This window comes from Lonchura striata, chromosome 1, assembly GCF_046129695.1.
Source record: "Lonchura striata isolate bLonStr1 chromosome 1, bLonStr1.mat, whole genome shotgun sequence".
Lineage (NCBI taxonomy): Eukaryota > Metazoa > Chordata > Aves > Passeriformes > Estrildidae > Lonchura > Lonchura striata.
The window spans coordinates 46,866,042-46,886,456 of NC_134603.1; the positions used below are offsets into that span (position 1 = coordinate 46,866,042).

The window sequence follows — 20,415 nt, forward strand, 5'->3', positions numbered from 1 at the left end:
GTGGAAAAATTGACATTTCTTAGCACTTGAACATCCAGTTTGCATCTACAAAGATGTTGATGCAAGAAACTCTTGGTAGTGTTCCACTGGGAGGAAATTTGGAGTATGTGTGCTATGTTAATGCCTCAATCCTTGACAAGGAAAGTTTTTTTGCTGGAATTACTCACCTTTAGTCAAGAAAATAATTTTATGTAAGTTCCAGTATTAGAATGATCGGGTGTAAACGGTTCGTGACTTCAAAGAACCGTTCTTTTCTTTCTGTGCTGCCTTCAGGTGGGCAATACCGAGGAATCAGATGAAATGCCATTGCCTGACTCTGAGAGTGTGTATGTTATTCCTGGAAGTGTTTTGCTATGGAAGATAACTCCAAGACCTCCAAATTCAGCACAGGTCAGCTATGCTTCTTATTGAAAGTGTGTGCTATCCTGTTACTCTGTATGATTTACACAAAGAACATCCATTTCTTGTCTTTGTCATTTAGCAAGTCTGGATTTGTCTGTTTATTGCAATGAGCCTCCCCACCACGACTGTAACTTTCTAATGTGGGGTTGGAGGGATAACTGCCACAGGGATCAATCTAGGATTTGTGGAATTTCTTTGGAAAACAGGATGCTTCATGTAGACAGTGGCATGGGGCCTTTCCCCACCTCTTCTGTTCACCCTGTTTCCCGCACTGAGGCACCAGCCTTGTAAGAAATCACACTGAAGGGTTTTATTAGAGGCCAGACGTTTCCAAAGACAGACCTGCATGGCGCAAGTTGGTGTGTGAAGGGCTGCAAAGCTGGAAAAACACTAGGCAGAAAACAAGGGTATTATGGTCGACTGAGAAGACAAAGAAATCATACAGAAAAGATGTCCCCACTGCATTAATCAAGGAAGAAATCTCTCTACAGAGATAAATACCAGTAGGACTGGAAAAAAAAGATAAGAGAGAAATACTCATCCAATACTGAGTAATTGGATGCTGGCCTCCTTAAACAGAAACAGCAAGGATCACCTATGCTGCCTGACAGTGCAGTTTTGCTGGTATCTTGAGCAATCCTATATTGACTGATTAAGTAATACAAAGGCACTTGGATGTTTGTTTTTAGACAGCAGTTTCCTTTTGTATTAACAGAGTAGCTAGATGTGTTGTAAAATCACCTTTCTTCTTTATCTCTGAATTTCAGATGTATAATTTTACAAGCTTTGCTATGGCTTTGAATGAGTTGGACAAAGAAATGGAGAGTGTCATTCCCAAAACTGACTGCCGGCTACGACCAGATATCAGAGCTATGGAAAATGGAGAAATAGGTAACTTTATTTATGGGTAAAGGTGGTTTTATTTTTTCTTAAACCTGAGGGACTGGAAAAAAAGTTCTTAGATGAACAGCTAGAGGAAGTAGTTCCCCATGCATTCCTCCATGATGCCAGGCAGTAACTTTAACACAACCTTCTGCAGGCTGTGTTGAGCTTCTCGTGTCACCCACCCTTACAGGGGACAGTTGGGATGGAGGTAGTCTTCTTCAGTGACCCATATTTGCTGCTGTGGTTTAGACTGGTCTAGACAAGGAAATACTTGTGGACCTTTCAGTTTGTCTGTTTCCACCAGCCTGGTGCAGAGGAAGTGTTTTGTTGTGCCAGTTCTGAGAAATGCAGTCAAAACTATTAAAGTGAAACTGCAATGCCAAAAAATACACTTGATGCAAAATCATACTTCACTGGGAGTTGGAACACCTCTGCTGTCTAGAATAGTGAATTAGAAATACATGATGAGACTTCCAGTGAATAGGAGTAGTGTACTTTTAGACTAATATTAAAGCAGGATGGTGAGCTTTGTAGAATAACACTATGGGGGCTCTCATTTTCTCTGGCTTGCTAACTTATTGGAGCAAGTCATGAAACCCTGATTTGGTTTCAGCTGTATAAGAGGGCAAAAACTGTGAGACTTCTGGTAAGTAGTCTGAGATCTAGCAATAAAAACCAGTGTCATGGTGTAACACAGGGCAGTTGTGCAGTTTCGCTTCTTTTTACTCAGAAGCTGATAACCATTTTTTAGGCTTTTTAAACAGATCACTGAATTCCCACAACCACTCTCTCCTGCCTGTATAACTGTTGTGTGGCCAAGGTGATGGATATATTTGGTTCAGAGCATCCCTAGTAATTAATTTGTCTTTGTAAATTTAAAGAGCAAATTACTATACTGCTGGCAACAGACCATATTCCTTCATGATACACTAGCAGTGTGAAGTTTGTAGCAGCCAGTAATACACAGTGGGTTAGTAGCTGACAGGGAATGGCTGATAGAAATAGGTAGGGAAATCATTCTTGGAAAATTTGTGTATGAAATGCTTTTAGAGGATTCAGGAAAGTGAGACTGACTTTTATCTAATCTGCTTGTGAGTCTGACTTACTCCTCAGACCTTCTGATCATCCTTTCTGGCAAAGAGAAGCAACTGCTCTGCTTGTTTGGGATGCTATGTTAATGTGTTACCAAAAAAAAAAATAAAATATGCTGCAGAGACAATTCTTTGTAATTTGGAAATAAGCATTCCAAACCTCAGGTGATGAGGAACTAGGTGCTAGTAGCAACTTAATCCAAAATTCTACAAGAAGCAGGTAGGCAGATTTCTGAAATTAATTGATCATATCTTCAGTTTCCCTACTGAAATAAATTCTGTATATGCCACCTCCCTTAGCTCACACTTGCTGTCATGTAAACACATTTCCAGGGTCCTCAGGCCATGGATTAATATATATTTAGCAGTCTTAAAGACTAGGATGCCACTGCCTAATCCTGTGCCACAGCTGGCCTGGCTTTGCTCTTAGATTAAACCAGTAACCTTCAGTATTCTGTAGAAGGCTTTTTAAATGGACATTTTTTACTACTGCCCATTATTTATTTCCTGGGTCAGATAAAGTAATGTCCCTGTTTTACATATTATGTTTTAACATCTTCTGTATTTTTGTGTATTTTTATTCCTTCAAGATCTGGCTAGTGAAGAAAAGAAAAGGCTAGAAGAAAAACAGAGGACTGCCCGCAAAAATCGTTCAAAGTCAGAGGAAGACTGGAAGACGAGGTTGGTGCCCTTGCCTCCTCTGTGTGTCTGTGTGTGTGTGTGTGTGTGTAGTTACATAAAGGCTTTGAACATTCAAGTGACAGTCTCCACTGGTGACATGCAGTGAGTGTTGTGTCAGCATGAAGAGCAGACAGACAGCATCAGGTCTGCAGTTCTGCAGTGCCGCTGTTGTGTTTGCCGACTTGGTCCCAGCAGGATGTAGCAGTTCCAGTGGGAAGCACCAGGCTTGCTCTCAGTTCCTTCCCTCATTGCTTGCACACCCATATGCAAACACAAACTGTTGTCTTCTGTGAGCACTTCTTGGTTCTGACATGACAAAGTTGTTACCTCTGACGGCTGCTTGTTGTTGCTGGTTAATTTATAATTGCCTCAAATTATAAAGAGAAGAAATGCTCCCTCCTTGTGAGCTTGCCCATGATTCCTCAGCCCCATAGCTCTGTGCTGACAATGCTGTGTTCTCTAAGTTTATCATCCACTTATCCAAGACCCTGCCTTCTTATGGAGGGGGACCCCTAACTACAAAAGAGGAGCTAAGGGAAAGTCAGCATAAAAAGGACCTGCCAGAACTTTTGGGGGGTTTTCTTTAAACTATGAGGAGCTGGCTGGGAGCTCTTACACACAAGCTAAGAAATAGTGAAAACCTGATCAGATTAATCTAGTTTGACCAAAGTCTATTTAAAAGCCTAGTAGTGAGTTGGCATTATCTTCTCAGAAAAAACAACAGTAGGGCTAAACTTTAAGTAAGTAAGGTTCCTCTCTTCTCTATTATTAATACAGTCAAACACTTGGGATTAAATACCTTTAACATGTTTGTAAAAATGAATTACTTTTTTTGTTGTTGTTTTTTGTTTGTTTGTTTGTTTTTTTAAATGAAGTCACCCATCATCCCAAAATCCCAGGTTTGGACATGTCTGCCTTTGTCTTTTTCCTGTGCCTGCTCTCCTGAAGTGTTTGGGTTTGTTTGCATAGAGACTGATGGAGAATAACATCTTTGTAAAGCTTCTATGTGCTGGACAACCTTGCACCTTTTGCTTCCTTTCCTGAATTCAGTGTTTCTAGCTCTCACCAGGTGTTTTCAAAACTGGGATAGTTACACAGTATTCTTCCAGGTGCCTAAAGTAGCTTAAATATAGCCCAAAGCACCTGAGGCTGGAAATTGGGAATTCCCGTGGAGCTGTGGTTTTTGGGTTATATAATTAGCACAGATGCCATTCACAAGGTTCTGCAACTGCTGTTGTGCAGATTGTGTAGACCTGTTCAGCATGCATCTGGGATATCCTTTAAGAACTCTTTACTTTCCAGGATGTTTCTGAAGCTTTGGCAGAAAATGCCTGGTGTCTGATCTCTTTAGTAGGAATTCCAGGTGTGGCTGCCTATAAAGGATGACTGTTAAGTTTAGGGAGAGTTGTGCTATGGGGGGGGAAATGTATGCTGTGAAGAAGAACTGTCCTACCTGTTCCCAGGTCATCTGTAGGTTTTATTCTGCAGTGCATTATGAGCTCAGATCTAAACTACTACCATTTCCCTGCCACAGAAAAGCAGGTTTCTTGCTTTGTCTAGTAGAATTCCTCCTTCCTAAGAAAATTCTCCAAAGTGCCCAATTATTTTTTTTAATATATAATTTTATTATTCTGAATCCACTTTGGAAGTGGGGTCTTGGTGTTCAATGTCACTCCAGAGGTGATTAATGTTGAGCACTTAATATTTTAGATGCTGACCAGTAATCTAAAGTCTTGAGTAAAAATATTTAATTCAGTTCTGAAATAGAGCAGTGGTCTGTTAATTTTGATGAAGCCTGTTCCATCTTCCCCACATCACTGACTGGTTTAGGTCTCTCAGACTTAGTTCTTCCCACTGCCTTTCCCCATCCTATTGAAGTAGGTGGACACTGGAGGAGGGGCATTCTGTCCTGACCTGTACAAGTGTTGAGGACACATTAATGAGCTGTGGGGTAGTAGAATTTATTAATCTGAGAGGTGAGGTCACTGTACTTACAGCTCTGTCTCAAGGCAAATGTTTGGCTTTAGCTCTGGAATGAGCTGCTGTCACAAATGAACTGCACACCTAAGCCAATCCATGCACCTGTTATTTGGGAATAGCTGACTCCTCCTGTGGGAGGTGAAGCAGGAGTGAGCTGTGTACTAGGGGTGAATGATTTCTCTTGACTTCAGTTAACCTAAGCACTGGAGTGTTCACATGTTCAGTTACTCCCGGGAAGGCAGCACAAAGCATTTCTTCCAGCACAGCTCTCTCAAGTCCTTTTAGCCAAACAAGACTTGCCTGTTCGCTGCCCTGCTTTGTAACATAACCCTGCAGTATTGGTGGCCTTTAGGCTTTTGCCTTTTAAAGAGATCAAGTCATGTTTGGTTCAAATGTGCTTTTTCTCTTCTGAAACATTATGGTGCTGGAGAAGGGAGGAGCAGAGTTAAACAGTCTGCCTTGCACACAGATCAGTTATTTAAGTGTGGTCACTACAGTGAATCACACAAAGGAACAACTGGCTTCTGTGGTCAGCGAGGAGGTGAAAGGAAGCTGTGGAGCACATTACCACAGAAACAGCTTCTACCAAGCTGGCTTGTGCCATAAATGTGGCTTGGCAAAATACAGACGGAAGTTAAAACGCTTGAGGTCTGGTACTGTGCACAAAATTGAGTAACTGGGCCATACAGAAAGTGGCATTCATTGTGTGCTATATGGTGCCTCCAGATTAAGCAGGAGAAGAAAAGAAAGGAAAGAAATCAGGTGCTCAACATCAGTGTTTCTATTAATAACAAGCTTAGCAAAAGCTTGCAAGTAGCTCCATGCAGAAGCAATCAGCTTTCTGGGAATTCAGATTGAGTCTCCTGCTGCCAACAGTGTAACACAACATAGTTAACTTGTAATAATCCAGAACTCTTCTGCAGCTTGTGGGTGATGTTTCATCCTCACTGAGGGTAGCTGGCAGACTTGTTCCAAGTTACCTGCTGGTCAAACCAAAGGAAAGGAAGCAAATGCACAAGCAGTGGAAACAAGGACGAGTCACCTGTGAAGAATAGAGAGATGAGTTAGATAGGGATGGGGTAAGGAAGGCCAAGGCGAAGCTGGAATTTGGCAAAGCCTGCAAAAAATACCCCAAAAAACAAAAAAAAAAAAAAAAAACCCACAAAAAACCACAAAGGGCTTCTAAACATTTGTTAACCAGAAAAGAAAGGTCAAAGAAGATGATGGTTTTTAAGGTGCTTTCCAACCCCAGTCACTCTACAATTCTATAATGAAGTACATTGCAAAACAAAGCTTTAAAAAAACAAGGGGTAGTCTAGATCCAGAGATATAATATTATGTTTTCAGGACTGCAGTGCTTGTGGTGTTTACATGTTTTGCCAAAACTGTTACTGCTTGTGCATGCCAGAATGGTTTTTCAAAACTGCTTTGAAATAAAGCTGTATCTGTCTTTTTTTATGCAGTAATCTTGGCAGCTTCAAATGGCAAAACACTGGTGTCAGTAATTCCATCTCAGATGTTTAAGCAGTGTTGCAAATGGGGAAATGTAGTCACTGAAGATGATTTTAAACTCACAAATTTAAGACCAAGAGGACTCCTGCAACAATTACTTTGTGCTGTGTATTTTCTATCATCTGTTGGAGATGCAGCAAAGCAGTTCTGAATTTGTACAAGTGGGTCTTAATAGCTTCACTAACATGCTGTGTGTTTCCTTGCAGATGGTTCCACCAAGGCCCCAATCCCCACACTGGTACACAGGACTGGCTTTACTCTGGCAACTACTGGGACAGAAACTACTTTAACTTGCCTGATATTTATTAAAATGCAGTAAGGAGCCTCTGACTGATACAAATAAGTCTTAATCTGTTTTGATGTTTTCCCTTGTTCTACTTATCTCCTGAAAATACTGACATGTTATCAAACAGAATATTAAGCATCTCTGCAATAAATCTGGTGGTACATGATCTGCAGTCCTAAAGGTAGGGGAATAACTTTTCTGGCTGATGGTGGGTCCTGCATGGACAAAGTTGCTGTGGTTTCAAGCTGCCCTGAGTACACCTATATTAGGTTGTGGTGTATGAGGAATAGAACACCTTCAGCTGTTCTGTGAATACTTTATTTTGTAGATAACATTGGCACAAGTAAAACTGGTTTTATTTATTGTGACATGGGAATGTTTAAAAAGCACACAAAGTAATCGCAATATTTTGCTCCTAAATGAAGAAAAGGGTGTCACTTCTGTAAAGATGTAATTTTTTTCATAAAATGACTTTTACTAAAGTAATTCTCTTGAAGCCTGAGCTCTGCTCAGGAGATTCCAGAAGTGTTCCCATCTCTGGAGGAGTAATGCAGTTGTTTAAGCTGGTAACATTACTCAGAGGTTATTTATTCAATGTTTTGTGCAGTGTGTTTTGAATTTTGCTCTCCTATTTTGCTACCAGCCTTATGATTTAAGGAATTAAGAGCCATTTAAATATCTACAGATTTGATTTGAACTGCACACTAGTAACAGGTTTTAAAAGAATCTGTTTCATGCACTAGAAGTTCCGGTGCCCAGCACCACTGCAAGAACCTAATAAGTCCAGGAATGACCTGGTGGAACATGGCAGGGGGACAGGACTGTGTCTGTACTGTGCAAACTCCCTGCCAGGAAGTCTTGTGCATTTCAAAGGTAGTACAGCACCTCAGTGAGGCCTCCTGTGCACAGCTGCTTTACCCCTTTTCAGTGGGGTGCATTCAATCTTAGTCTGTTTATACTGAACTGTGTACAGAGCTTCTAGAGGGCAAGCTGCTCTTTGTACAGTATTTTAACTGCTGTCTGGAGGTTAGTGTTAACTGAGTAATTTAATTGCTACTAAATAAAGGCTTCAAACTTCTTGCATCTAGTCTAAAGTGAGTGGTGTTCAAAAGTGCTGACCCCTTCTGAGGAAGCCTCATCCAAAACCTGCTGCAGTGAGGACAAAGTAGTATGTTTCTCTGTGCTCCAAGGACCTCTCTTCTCCCTAAGCAAGGAAGGGTCTCTTTCTAGGGGGTGGGGAGGGCTGGGAAACTGAGAGCTTCCTGCAGCTTGAGCTTTGAGTGGACTACTGAAACTGTTAATAAGGCAATGAGATGCTTTCTATTTTTATTCTAGGCACTTCTCGCATTACTCAGGTCCTGAAGCTGAGACATATTTGCATAGATAAGGGAAAGCTTTTCCTCGGCAGCCTTTCCTGTAAGGGGCCCAGCTCTCACAGTGACCTGTAGATGCAGGAGTTTAATACCTGTTCTATCTGTAGGAAGCCTCTACTCTGGCCAGACCTTCTTGAAATCTGTCTTGATTGCAATGCAGCTTCCAGGTGTGATCTGAGTTCTGCGGAGCAGCCTGGCTACTGGGCTAGTGCAGGTCACATGGAACTGAACACCGAGTGCCAAGGAAAGCAAAATTTGGTTCCTGCCTGCCTCCCCATGACTACACCATGTCAGCACAGTGAGAGGCTGGGTGGCTCCTCACTGCAACAGCTCCAGCAGATGTGGCACTTGGCACAGTTCACACAAAGCTAACATTAGGGATGTTCAACATGGGAATGCAGTTCTAATTGCTGTTGCTTTATTTTGAGCATTTGCTTAACATAATCTGATTTATTGCAATGTAACTCCATCCATCCTGACCGTTTCCTGAAGTGCAAACAGCCTCTCTTCTCTGCCAGTTTAAAAATTAACATGAACTCAGTGTGCAAGAACTACTTTAGGTGCTGCCTAAATGCATTCCAAGGGGAGGGTATTTGTCCACTCTTGAATATTACACAAATGCTAAAAGTTCACAATTCATGTGCATGGCTTAGCTGCACATTCAGCTGCAGAACTAGAACCAGGGCTTGCTGATTGCTCCTCAGGGAATGTAGCAGATCTCCTCCTTGCACCAGAATCTGGCTGTCCAAACATGGCATGGGTAGAAATAGGTTTATAGTCCTGTGTGTTTTGAACATCAGAGCTCACTAGAACAAAAAAGGGAGAATTTCCCAACTTAATTTTTCTTGCATCACATAATTTGGACCAGGTATTTGTGACAGCTGACCATGTTGTTAATCTTTTCCCCTGGAAAAGCTAAACATTGCCCAAAAATAAGGACCCCCACCTCCAGCAAGACAAAGGCTTCATGGTAATTTTTACCTTGTCTCAACTAAGTTAGACAACAGAAGGTCCTTAAATTAGAATGTGGTGGATGTCCCAGGCAACTGAGGCTAAAAAGGCAGAAACAATTGTTGGAATTGAGAAACGTTAGTTGAAATCATATTATAAATCTTTAGGTCTTAAACAAACACACCTAGACCTAGGGAAAGCAAGCATGATACAGAAGGGATCTGGGACAGCAAACACTATATGTTATGTGGGTGACAAACACCTGCAACCTAGAAAATAAAATAATAATGTAAAAATAAAATGCTGTCAGAGCAGAGGCTATTTTGTCTGGTATTTCTGAAACTGAACTTTGACAAACTTGCCTAAAAGCTTAGGTTTTTCTACAAAAAGCCACTGTTAATCTAGAAATCTACCTAAGCACAACTCTCCTTTACAAAAGGTTCTGCTGTTCCAGAGAGGGGGGCAGCAGGACAGCTCCACGCTGGAGGATTTTTCCAGCTGGGCAAGGACTGAGCTGGGCACATGTCACCACAGCAAAGAGATGCTGGTGAACCTCACCTAGAAAGATGGGCACCAGTTCTCCTGCTCTTTGTGGAAGTATGGCTGCAGAAGCTCACCAAGTCCAGCTACCACAGGCACCCACCACAATTTTTTTTTTCTAAGTGGAAAAACTTAGGTCACTGCTGGAATAAATTATCTTTTAGTCAAGGAGAATCAAAACTAGGGCTCCAACTAATCACCCTTCCTTAGCCACAGGGCACATGGATTACATCTTAAGTCCCTAACACCTGCTTCAGAAAATACAGGTTTTCAGCAAGATAATTTGGCATCCATGGCCACTTTCCCATCACTCTTACCTGCCTCTATGCTTTCAGGGGTACAGAGTCCTGGCCAGAGCCACATTTCTTGGACCAAATGGCAGTGAAATCTACACAGGCATTGGGGCCAGGCAGACGGTGTTGATTCAGTAGCTTCTTAGAAGTCACCTCTAACCCTGCATTGCACTGAGGAGAGGTGATCTTCCATTTATTTACCACTTAGTTGTAGAGCTAGAAGCTGGAAATAGGAAGATGACATGAATGCCCAAACTTTCTTACCTGACAAGACAAACATGCTCAGTTTGATTCCAGTTGTGCTGTAGATTCTGTTTTCTCAGGATGCCAAATAAATCATCATCAGATGGACCTACGGTTGCAGTACTTGAGGCCCAGCCTGCATTTAATGGCTGTTTCATCTTTAACAGATAATTTGTCTGGTCTACAAAAGGAATTACTTTGAAAACTGCTCTATAAAAGATGGAACCTCTACATCCATAATCATTTCATCATCCCAGCACAATGCTACAACCTCACTGGTTGAGGTAACCTTGGTTTCACTGCAGAAAGGTACACCCTGTAATGGATCATTAGGACTGGGTGACGGCAGAGGAGAAAGGTGATCAGTCTCTGTAAAACCAGCACAGTAGCAGAGAAGGCAAGTCTTTCAATTCATCATCATAGCACTGAGCTGCTTTCTGAATGACATCAGAAATTATGAGAGACATTATTTGAAGCATTAGAGCTAAATCCTCTCTGAAAAAATATTATTCTGCCTGCCAGCCCAAGCCAAGTCAGGCCCATTTATAACCTGTCTCTTGGGCAATGCCACAGAAAGGCATTCAGATGACAACTTCTCAGTTATGTAGCCACACTCTCATCATATTTGAAAAGTCATGGCAGTCAGGCAAAGTCCCCAGTGACTGGAGAGAATGGAGTATCACATCTGTTTTTAAAAAAGGTGATGAGGACTGTAGGAGCTACCAACCAGTCAGCCTGTGCCTGGTAAGATCATGGTACAGATCATCCTGGAACATACTTCAAAACATATGAAAGACGGAGAGGTCATTAAAGACAGCCAATACGAGCTGCAGCTTCGCTAAGGGCAAACACTACCAGACTGATCTAGTGGCTGATGGAGTGGCTGCATTAGTGGACAAGGGATGAGCTACGGATGTCATCTACCTGGACTTCTGGAAGGTCTTTAGCAGTCCCTCCCAACATTCTAACTGCTAAATTGGAGATATATGGGTTTGATGGATAAAGTGGCTAGAAGGGTGGAAACTAGCACTAAGTGGACCCTCAAGGGTCTGTACTGGGACCAAAACTATTGGTAACAAGTGTGTAGCAGACTCCTTACCATCTCTTCAATGACAGCAGGATCAAGTGCACCCTCAGCAGGCTTGCACATGACACCAAGCTGAGTGTGGTGCAGTTGATTTACCAGAGGGAAGAGATGCCATCCAAAGGAACCTGGACAGGCTTGAGGACTGAGCCCAAACAAGCTACAAGAAGTTCAGCCAAGGGCAAGTGCAAGATCTTGCATCTGTCCACAGCATTCACACATTCCCATGAGCTGCTGCCTTTTCCCCCTCCCACTTCCATGAAACCTGCTCCTGCTTTCTGCTGCTGACTTGCCTAATGCCCAATACAGGCAGAACCCTTCTAGGCAAACACCTTTGCCAAAACCTGTTTTCCCCACTAGCAGCCAAGCCAGACATTTCGTCCCAGCACAGGATGAGGGCAATTCTTCCCTCAGCCTCTGGCTATGATGCCATCACACAATCTAATGCTGCAACTTGTGGGAAGCAGAAAGGCTTCGGCTACATCCCACCCCTTTGTAGTGAAGAGGTTGGTGCACAGACCATCCCCTGCTTACAGCCTGGCCTTTTAACACAGGCAACATACAAAACGCAATGGATCTGAACTGCAAAGTACAGCACCTGAGAAGCAATGCTCCTTGTCGGCCTCTAGCAGGGGCTCAGAAGACACAGCTGGAGACTGTAATGTCTTTAGCCACACCCCAAGAGAAACAAGGTTATCCCTTCGCAATGGCTTTGTTTGTACTGCAGAATCTTACGACTGCAAGGGCAAAGCCTGAAACAAACCTCACCTGCCCAGGTGATTGGGGCAGGTGACATTCGCTTCCCAGCACACGTTATTAGTAGGTACACAAAAGATCACTTTCTATTCCAATACAACAAGCACAAAAAGGGTTACCGTGTAGTGCTGTATTTTCAAGGTTACCACTGTGTTTTGGAGGACTGTGAAAACAGAAAGACCACAGGGGCAAGGCATGATCAGGAGTCTGCTGAGGGGTAGAAACTTTAACCACAAATATTGCTGCAGATCAGCCTTCATTATAATTGGAAAACCATCATCTACCTACCTGCTCTGGCATTCTTGGATGTCTGCTTCGCTACACAAACTGGAGGGGAACTCCAGCAGTACTGAAGATTTAAAACTCATTGGTGCTAAAGCATTTAGAAAATCTGTAACAGTTTATTTTTAAAGTAACATACTTGCAGCAGAACTCTCTGCTAATTTTGAATAAACTTTCCAGGTCATTCAGAGGAAAGTATGCTAATGTATACTCACCACGAAATGCTTCTTGAATCTGTAGTAATTTCTCAAGAAAACTCACATTATCTTTTCAGTTTCACTGGAGAGTGACAACACAGTTGATAGCATTTAAAATGTTCAATATTCTTATTTTGTGACTTGTGAAACTAGGAAGAAGAGCTTCCTATAGAAAGAATATTTCAATAGTATATATATGAGAAGTAGAAAACGCATGATTTTTGGAGTAGGGAGAGCAATCCAAAGTCTAGATTTCTGTACTGAGAGCATATGGAAACAACATGCCTTGATAAAGGCATTACACATACCTGAATGCAAAGGTAGCCATGATTACTTTGAAACCATCCTCAATGAATACAGAGGAGAGGAGAACTTGCACATTTGCTTCTCCGCAAAACTTTTAGAACTCCTGGTCTGCAAAGCTGTGCACAGCAAAAGCTTCAAAGATGCTTAAGTACAGATGTCATAAACCACAGAAAAATCTATTACCAGAGGTGACAGAACTGAAGCATAAACCTCCACAAATATATGAAAAGGCTGCAGGACCTAACATAACATTGTGTGTGTCTGAAACTAAAGAGCAGCTCTAGGAAAAAAAATATGTCTGGAAACTAATTCACTGTGCTGGGACTTAAATGCTGGTTTTGTAAGCCATCAAGAGCAATGTACCAGGTACTTTCCTAACACACATCACCCTTCGGCCCCATAGGGAAGGGCCTGTCAGCCCATGAGCAGCCTGCCCAACTGAGGTCATTGCCTTGTCCTACCACCTTTGTCCCTCTGCAAAAGTAACAGCTTCCAGACAATGTTGAAATCAAAAAGCCTGGGCAGAAGTTCAGCAAATCAAGGTCCCAGATAAGCTTTATTTTTCAAACAGAAAAGGAATTGGGTCATTCATTAACTGGGAAGACATCTATGTCCCAGCAGTACAACTACCTTTTCTCAATACAGTAAACATAGTACTTTTAGTGAAAGACTGGGAGGTTGTTACTACAAAAATTATTTTACTTAGCAAATTCTGACAATCTCTTTCTCCCTTTCTTCTCAAATCCTCAGGTCAAACAAATATTTTTTTTTCCTTTTAGCCTCTTTCCCTCTCCCACCTGGGCATCTGAAATGAAAGAACACTGACCAACAGCCAGTCCTGCTGAGTTTAACAGGTTACTTGACTGGAACACCATCATAGAATAAGACGCATCAAAGATAAGCAGCATTTTGGAAAAAACAGCAATGGAAAAATTAGGGCTAACAGTAAGACAACTGTACATGAACTCCTCATGTCTGACTCTCACTGGTGGTGAAAACACAGGGAGTTCAGTAGACTGTGAAGATCTTGGGCACTTGTGCAAAGGGGTTCTAAGCAGAGGCAGGGAAGAAATTTGCAATTAATATGCACCTTCCCTGATAACCTGTGATGGGTCCAGTTGTGGGTCCAAACACACATCAAAAAAGTGATCAGATATAGAAATAATTCAACATTTAATTCACTTTTCCTTTGTTCTCTAGGCTGCCTGCAAAGCTTCTGACACATGCCACTGGCTGTCTAATTGCCTTAAAATAAAAAGATAAGCATAAATTTACTTAAGATTAGCTTTAACATTTAGGATCCCATTTGTTTGGGATTGCACAACTTCTAATGAAAGTGTTTCCTACCACTGTTGGTGTTTCATAATGATTGCTGGAAAGGGAAGTTGAGTGCTGTACAGGCTGCTCTGCTTTCACCCCACTGCAAGGTTTGATCAGCCTTACACCAACCTAACACCTGCTCCTGTTCAGACTTCAGCAGGTACACAGCAGTTCTTAAACGCAAGTACAATCAATGGCTGGAAAGACAATCACATTGTTGCAAACTGAAAAGCAATTCACTACAGCATTTGGGGAATTTTATTTAGGAATAACGCAAACTAGAATATGAAACAAGCATTCAAAGTCAGGGAAGAAATTAAAGTGCTTGCTTTAGAATAAATAAGAAACACTTTTCAAAGGTGTAGGAATGCAACAAATACTATTGTATGTGGTTCTTTTTCTTCAGTGACGAACAAATGAATTGATGTCTTAAAAATGTACCTTAAAGCTCATTCACTGTACAGTTGAGCTCAACATGATATAACTCACTTGCTAATCCAGGAGACTGTATGGAAGAAAAAAGGCTGGAGGTAACTGCTGACTAGAAAACTTTGTTACAGAGTCACTTAACATCCCAGAAGTTTTCCCAGTACTTGGTATCATCTTGTTCAGGAGGGCACCAACTAGAAGTCAAATTCAAGAAGCAAAGGAACAAAATTCATGTCCACATTTCTTTTAATTTTACTCAGAAATATAAAAGTGCAAGTTCTGTAAATTAACAACATTTACAGTACATCACAATAAATATGCCACCTTGTGACATCTAAAAATTCTAGTTATTTATCTGAAATGAGTTGTACTGAGATAAAAACTGCATCAACATCAACAAAAAATACCTGTCCCAGTAAAGATGGCCTTAATATATTAATTAGCAAGATGCATATTCCATTATTGCTATTAGACCATGCCTCCGAGTTCCACTGTATAAAAACTTACTAGTTTACACAAAAGACCATTAATTTTTTTTTCTCATCACGGGCACAATCTAACATAAGAAATAACTTTGCCATATACAGTGTAGGAGGGTCTCCTACAAGGAGAGGGGGAAAATGAAGTAATTAATACAGAAACATACAGTTGTGATGATTTGCTAAGCCCACAGGAAAGCTGCACTTTGCACAGAGTTATTGAACTGTTACATGAACATATAATGTCTTTCTATACCCACTCCTGGCCTGGTGAGAACAGGTGAGGAGGCCTTTTAGTAAATTTACTACAATTTTCTAGCTACCTCCAAGTATGCAGACTCTAAATATCCCAAAACAAATTGCATGCAGGTGCTTTGTGTCCTGAACAGCCAAGTCTCACATCATATTTAAGGAGTGTATTTAAAAAGAATTTTGCCAGTAGCTGCACCATTCCCAGCTATTTACCCAGAATAGACTGTCTGATTGAAAAACATTAGAAGTCAGATAGGACAAAATAAGATTTCAAGTACATTAAAGCCCATTTTTAAAATAATTATTTGAACTCTAAGCAGTCACTATATACATATACAATATATCATTTTCTACTCAATATTTATTTGGATTGACCAAATAAGGTTGAACACTCATTTATGACTCAGTATTACTGTTGAAGTGGAACACCTAGATTATAGAAAAATAAAACTGCTTTATAAAGAATTCCTCCTCTCTTTCAGGAACTGCAACAGAAGCGTTAAACTGCTCTAGGAATGCCCTTCATAGCAGAACTGTGTCTTTCTAGAGAGAAAAAAAAGTGTCTCAACTATTTTATTTGGCCTACCAAATAGGACATTACTTCTCTCCTCCATATCAGTCTTGCTTTAAGATGTAACCTCAAAAGCAAATCAATGAAGGTTAGGTGTGGGCAAAGTCTAGAACTTTGGCAACAGGCTCTACAAAAAGGTAATAAGAAACAAACAAACAAACAAAAAGCTTAAGCTAAGGAACTGTTTAAGGCGACCTGACCAAAGTAAAGATAAGGCTTTTGGAAAACTACTTCCAAGGATATCCAGTTTTCTTAGCTTTGCAAAGTAACATAATTCAACTAACTTTATGGTCAGATTTCCATTCATAAGCTTCTTTAAAAAAAATATTTACCTTCCTAGAATATTAGCTGAATATAAAACATAAGGAAATACTACACATTACAGACAAAAGCAAAAAAAAAAAAAAAAGGCAACAGATAAGCACACTGATGGTCAAGTATTAAAAATTATACGGTCATGACAAAAGTTTTAGGCTCTCTGAGGTATTTCAATTACTTAACACCACAGGCTTGAAATACTATGCAGAGACTGAAGACATTGTAATATTGGTGTAACTACCAAAGCAGTTTTGTGGGTTGGCATTTTTTTGGTTGCGGGTTTTTAAAATACCTTTAAAGGTCACTGCTATAAGGATCCAGCAGCTTGATTGAAAAACATGTAAAATCTTAGCATGATATTCAGAATATAAGAGTCAAAATAAGAACTGCCCAAGCAGTAGCTGCATGTCAAATTATTCGTCTGGAATGTACCAGAAGCAAAGAACTTAAATATTGACATCATTGATATCACAAATATGAGCTGGGTTTGGAGGAAAGGGATAAAGAACAAAAGGGGGTGAGAGGTTTAAAATTCACCATTAACCATCATGAGGTAAGTGGCAAAAGCCACTAATATTTAGTAAGATCTGCTTTATGTGGCTGAACAGTTTTCCTCCTCTTCCTGTGTGCTGGCTAATACTTGGAGAAAAAGGAGTATTCTGACCACTTCCAACTTCAACATTTAAACCAATGACTTATACTGCATTATTCTAATCAAACCAAAAGTGTTCCTCCTGGACAATTTTAAATGTAGATCCATTTTAAAAGGTAAAAATCAACCTTGCCAATGTTGTTGAAGCAAATCATGTGCTTATTTAGGCTCACCCACAGAGTTACAAGTAATTGTGTTCATCTTAGTTTAAACAAAATAAAAAATGAAGAGTTAAAAACACAAGGTCACTTAACCTTCTTCCTGGTTGTTTACCTTTAGTTAAAATTGTAATGTTTTTACTCAGCCATAGTAGGAAAGTGTCTCTGGCACAAGTGGTTTTCAGAAGAAAAGCTGGACTTCCCAACAGCTCTTTCTTCTGCTTCATCCTAAAGTGCAGGAGCTGTGGGAAAGGATAGCAAGCCTTCCTGACAGTCACTGTGGAACCACTTCCCTTAGAGAGGCTAAGGCTGCGTGTATGCGGACGTGCAATCTGTTCTCAAAGTCATAGCCAGAAAATTCCTCCTGGGGGAAAAAAACAAGGAAAAAAACCCCAAACATATACCTATTAGCCTCCTTCACTTCAGGATATACTGATAATCTTGCTATTAATGCTTAAAAAATCATGTTACAAAAGAGTCCAAAGAAAAAGAGGTGAACTGGCTATTGCATGTTACAATATCCCCATATTAATCACAGCAATTCCAAGTTGGTAAAGAGGGCAGATTGAAGCACATATAGTTGAAGAGCACCTGAAGGGTTCTACTAACCCAAAAACTCCAGAAAATCCCAACAGGCCCAAGGCAGGAACGAGTTGGAATAGACAAGGAATGAAGAATTGTAATTTTCAAAATTTTTGTAGCCAAATCTTGGTTGAAAAACTTATCAATTTGCAGGAGCTGTCAGTGATGTGGGCTCTGTGTGATGGCTGGCCTAGTACCACATACCTATGGAGCACACATAAATGTGCAGCATGCACATTAATGCACGTCTACATGACAGGAGTTGTAGACTACAGGTGAGGGACACCACCACTTAACACCCACTCCCCCTTCCCCAAGCCCTTGAAAACAGAACCACCCAAATACACTTTTATCTCAGACAATTAAATTAGAAAATGCCTTAGTTTTTACCTTGGCTTGGAGCAGTAAGGTTTTGCCTCTTGGCACAGTCTACAAAAAGACAAACATTGCATTGGAAGCACATCACAAATGTTACAGAAAATACTTTAAGTAAATGAGCTGGTGAGACCGGAGTAACATCTCTGTACCTTTCCCCTACCCCATCCCTTTATTGAAGTCAAGCATCATTTACCTCCTCATTTGCTGAGTGCCACGAGAGGGAGTTTCCTCCACATCCTTCATATGCTAAACACTACCACAGCTCCTCCAGCTGAGCCTCATTCAGTCCTCAAATACTCTACATGAGGCACATTCAGTTATTATGTGCACACACTGCATGTAAAGCAGGAGGAAGGAAGGACTGCTCTCATATTCTTCAAATCTTAACATACCTTCAGTACCCACATTTTTTGGGGTTTCTTTTAGACACTTGACATGATCAAATTTAAACATAAACATGGAAAGAAAGGCAATAAGAACTGTTATGGGACTCAGATATTCCTTCCAGGCTTCAAAGCCCAGTTCTAAGTCTTAGGGCAGCAAGGTTTTCAGAAAGAAAATTAGTTTTAAAAGCATTTTCTAGTTCTGCCCTTTGTCATAATTGTCTATATTGAAAGATTTTCCTCTCCTTCTCCCTTTAAGATGAAGGCTCAACTCTAAATGTGACAACACAAAAACAACTGAAAACAGAATCTTAAGAAAATGAGATACTATCAGCCCACTACTTCATACACAGAAGGGGGGGGTTCAAGTGACTACTCTGTAACCACTTCCCTCCTAACCTGCCATCTGATTAACGACACAAGGTGGCATAAACTCCAAGGATTGGGGTTACACATCTGAGGAGAGAAATGGCACCAAGAGTGCTGCACAAGCTGTTCTGGTTTAAGATTCTCTGAGGTAGGGTATGTGCAAAGACCTGGACAATTAAATGCACTGTCAGCCAAGCCATTTGGACAATCTGAAAGCCAGGTGGGTTATTTTCTTCCACATCCTGAATAACGAAGCCCTCACTACTCAGGGTGGAAGTCAAAATGCCCACACAATCAGCTTTAATGGAATTTAAATGACTAAAAAAAACACTTACTATTTTAGGAAAGCATCAAATTCTATTTGGAGAGAATAAGTACAGGTGAACTTTGAATGGCATCCAACAGGACATTAAATAGGTGGGGAAAGGACCCTAGACATCTACCAGACTAAATACCACCTTCAGAAAAGAAATCCCTGCTTATCCAGGGCATTCTGGTGAGGCCTTTGTTGCCACTAGCAGCAGGAACACTCTCAATATTAAAAAACGAACACATTCTGATCTAAAACACATTCCATTTCTTGGACTGAATCCCCCACAAAGCTGTAAGTTTCTTTATGGTAGGTATAAAACAAATTTTTATAACTTCATATTGACAATCACCTACAAACTTTGTTTCATTCTTTGCATGGTAGTATGTTGACTCCTTCTACTACTTCTGGTTAAGTTTAAAAACAGGTCATTGTATTACCTCTGGATTGTCCAACAAGATACAGCCAAGTTCATAGCAAGCATATGGCTGGACGTACAAGTTGCTTTGACGGCAGAGTTCATCTTTAGCAGCTCGCTGAAAATACTGTAATAATGAAAGAAAAAAAAAAAGAAATCAAAGCCTGCAGAGGTACATTAAAATTTTCTGGTTGTTACTGCCAAGCAATGCAGAAGCACCATTCAACTGTAATCTGTAGAAATTGGCCAAAGCTAAAATGAGAATACATTAAAAATGTGTGATGGTATGGATTCCTACAGCACTGCTGTATCAAGGCAAAATTATTAGTTTGTATTTTTACCAAGTAGTATAGTGACTGATTCAAGAGTTTTCCAATTTCAGTGAAAAAAATATTAGCTTTAAGAAGAAACTCTGACATCAAAGATGAAGTATCCAGATTATTTAAGGTATGTTTGAGAGAAATGGGGTAGGGGAAGGAGGGTTTAAATCCAGCGTCTTGCTGCTTATATGAATAACATTCTATTTTGGGGAGGAAAAAGGAGAGTTGTATCTACAGATCAAAACCTAGAGTGGTGGTATAATTATTCTTTGGTATGTGCTAATAATCAAAGTCCTCTCTCTAACGTGTTCAGAGAAGAAGCAACAAACCTGTGCCATCAAAAGCGCAATCTCCAAGATACTTTTAAAAAAATTCATTTTCTCTGGGGGACAAAGTACATCTAGCAGAGCAAAAACTTTTCTCTTATTCTTCCCAGCTTCCCCATAACTCTTGTTACTACAAACTACTTTACTGCCATGTTCATTCAACAAAGCCAATTACTTTCACAGCACAGAATATAATGAAGACATGTTAAATCAGAAGATTTTAAAAGAAACTCTGTTAGAACTCACAAACCAGAATGATCAATGGCACTGAAAAACTAATTACTTGCT

At 40.5% G+C, this 20,415-nt stretch overlaps 2 protein-coding genes and 1 long non-coding RNA gene across 7 annotated transcripts in view; 1 reads left to right on the forward strand and 2 right to left on the reverse strand.

The window, feature by feature from the left end:
* The window catches only part of OSBPL1A (oxysterol binding protein like 1A), a 74,392-nt gene extending 66,472 nt beyond the window's left edge, over nt 1–7,920 (forward strand). For all 5 annotated transcript variants that reach the window (XM_021551560.3, XM_021551561.3, XM_021551562.2 and 2 more), the window contains 4 exons: nt 274–390; nt 1,170–1,293; nt 2,969–3,059; nt 6,758–7,920. In XM_021551560.3, the coding sequence (XP_021407235.1) occupies nt 274–390; nt 1,170–1,293; nt 2,969–3,059; nt 6,758–6,860 (435 nt within the window). In that variant the 3' untranslated portion in view covers nt 6,861–7,920. The remainder of the gene's footprint in view (nt 1–273; nt 391–1,169; nt 1,294–2,968; nt 3,060–6,757) is intronic.
* Nucleotides 5,798–10,413, reverse strand: LOC110482366 (uncharacterized). The gene is made up of 2 exons (XR_002467406.3): nt 9,192–10,413; nt 5,798–6,081 (listed from the first exon to the last, which is right to left on the reverse strand). It is a non-coding gene; the product is annotated as an uncharacterized LOC110482366 (long non-coding RNA).
* Nucleotides 10,414–14,839: 4,426 nt separating this feature from the next.
* The window catches only part of TTC39C (tetratricopeptide repeat domain 39C), a 36,570-nt gene continuing 30,994 nt past the window's right edge, over nt 14,840–20,415 (reverse strand). The window contains exons 12-14 of the mRNA XM_021551513.3: nt 19,504–19,608; nt 18,014–18,052; nt 14,840–17,405 (exon numbers count right to left, since the gene is read on the reverse strand). Coding sequence (XP_021407188.1) covers nt 17,316–17,405; nt 18,014–18,052; nt 19,504–19,608 — 234 coding nt within the window. The 3' untranslated portion in view covers nt 14,840–17,315. The remainder of the gene's footprint in view (nt 17,406–18,013; nt 18,053–19,503; nt 19,609–20,415) is intronic.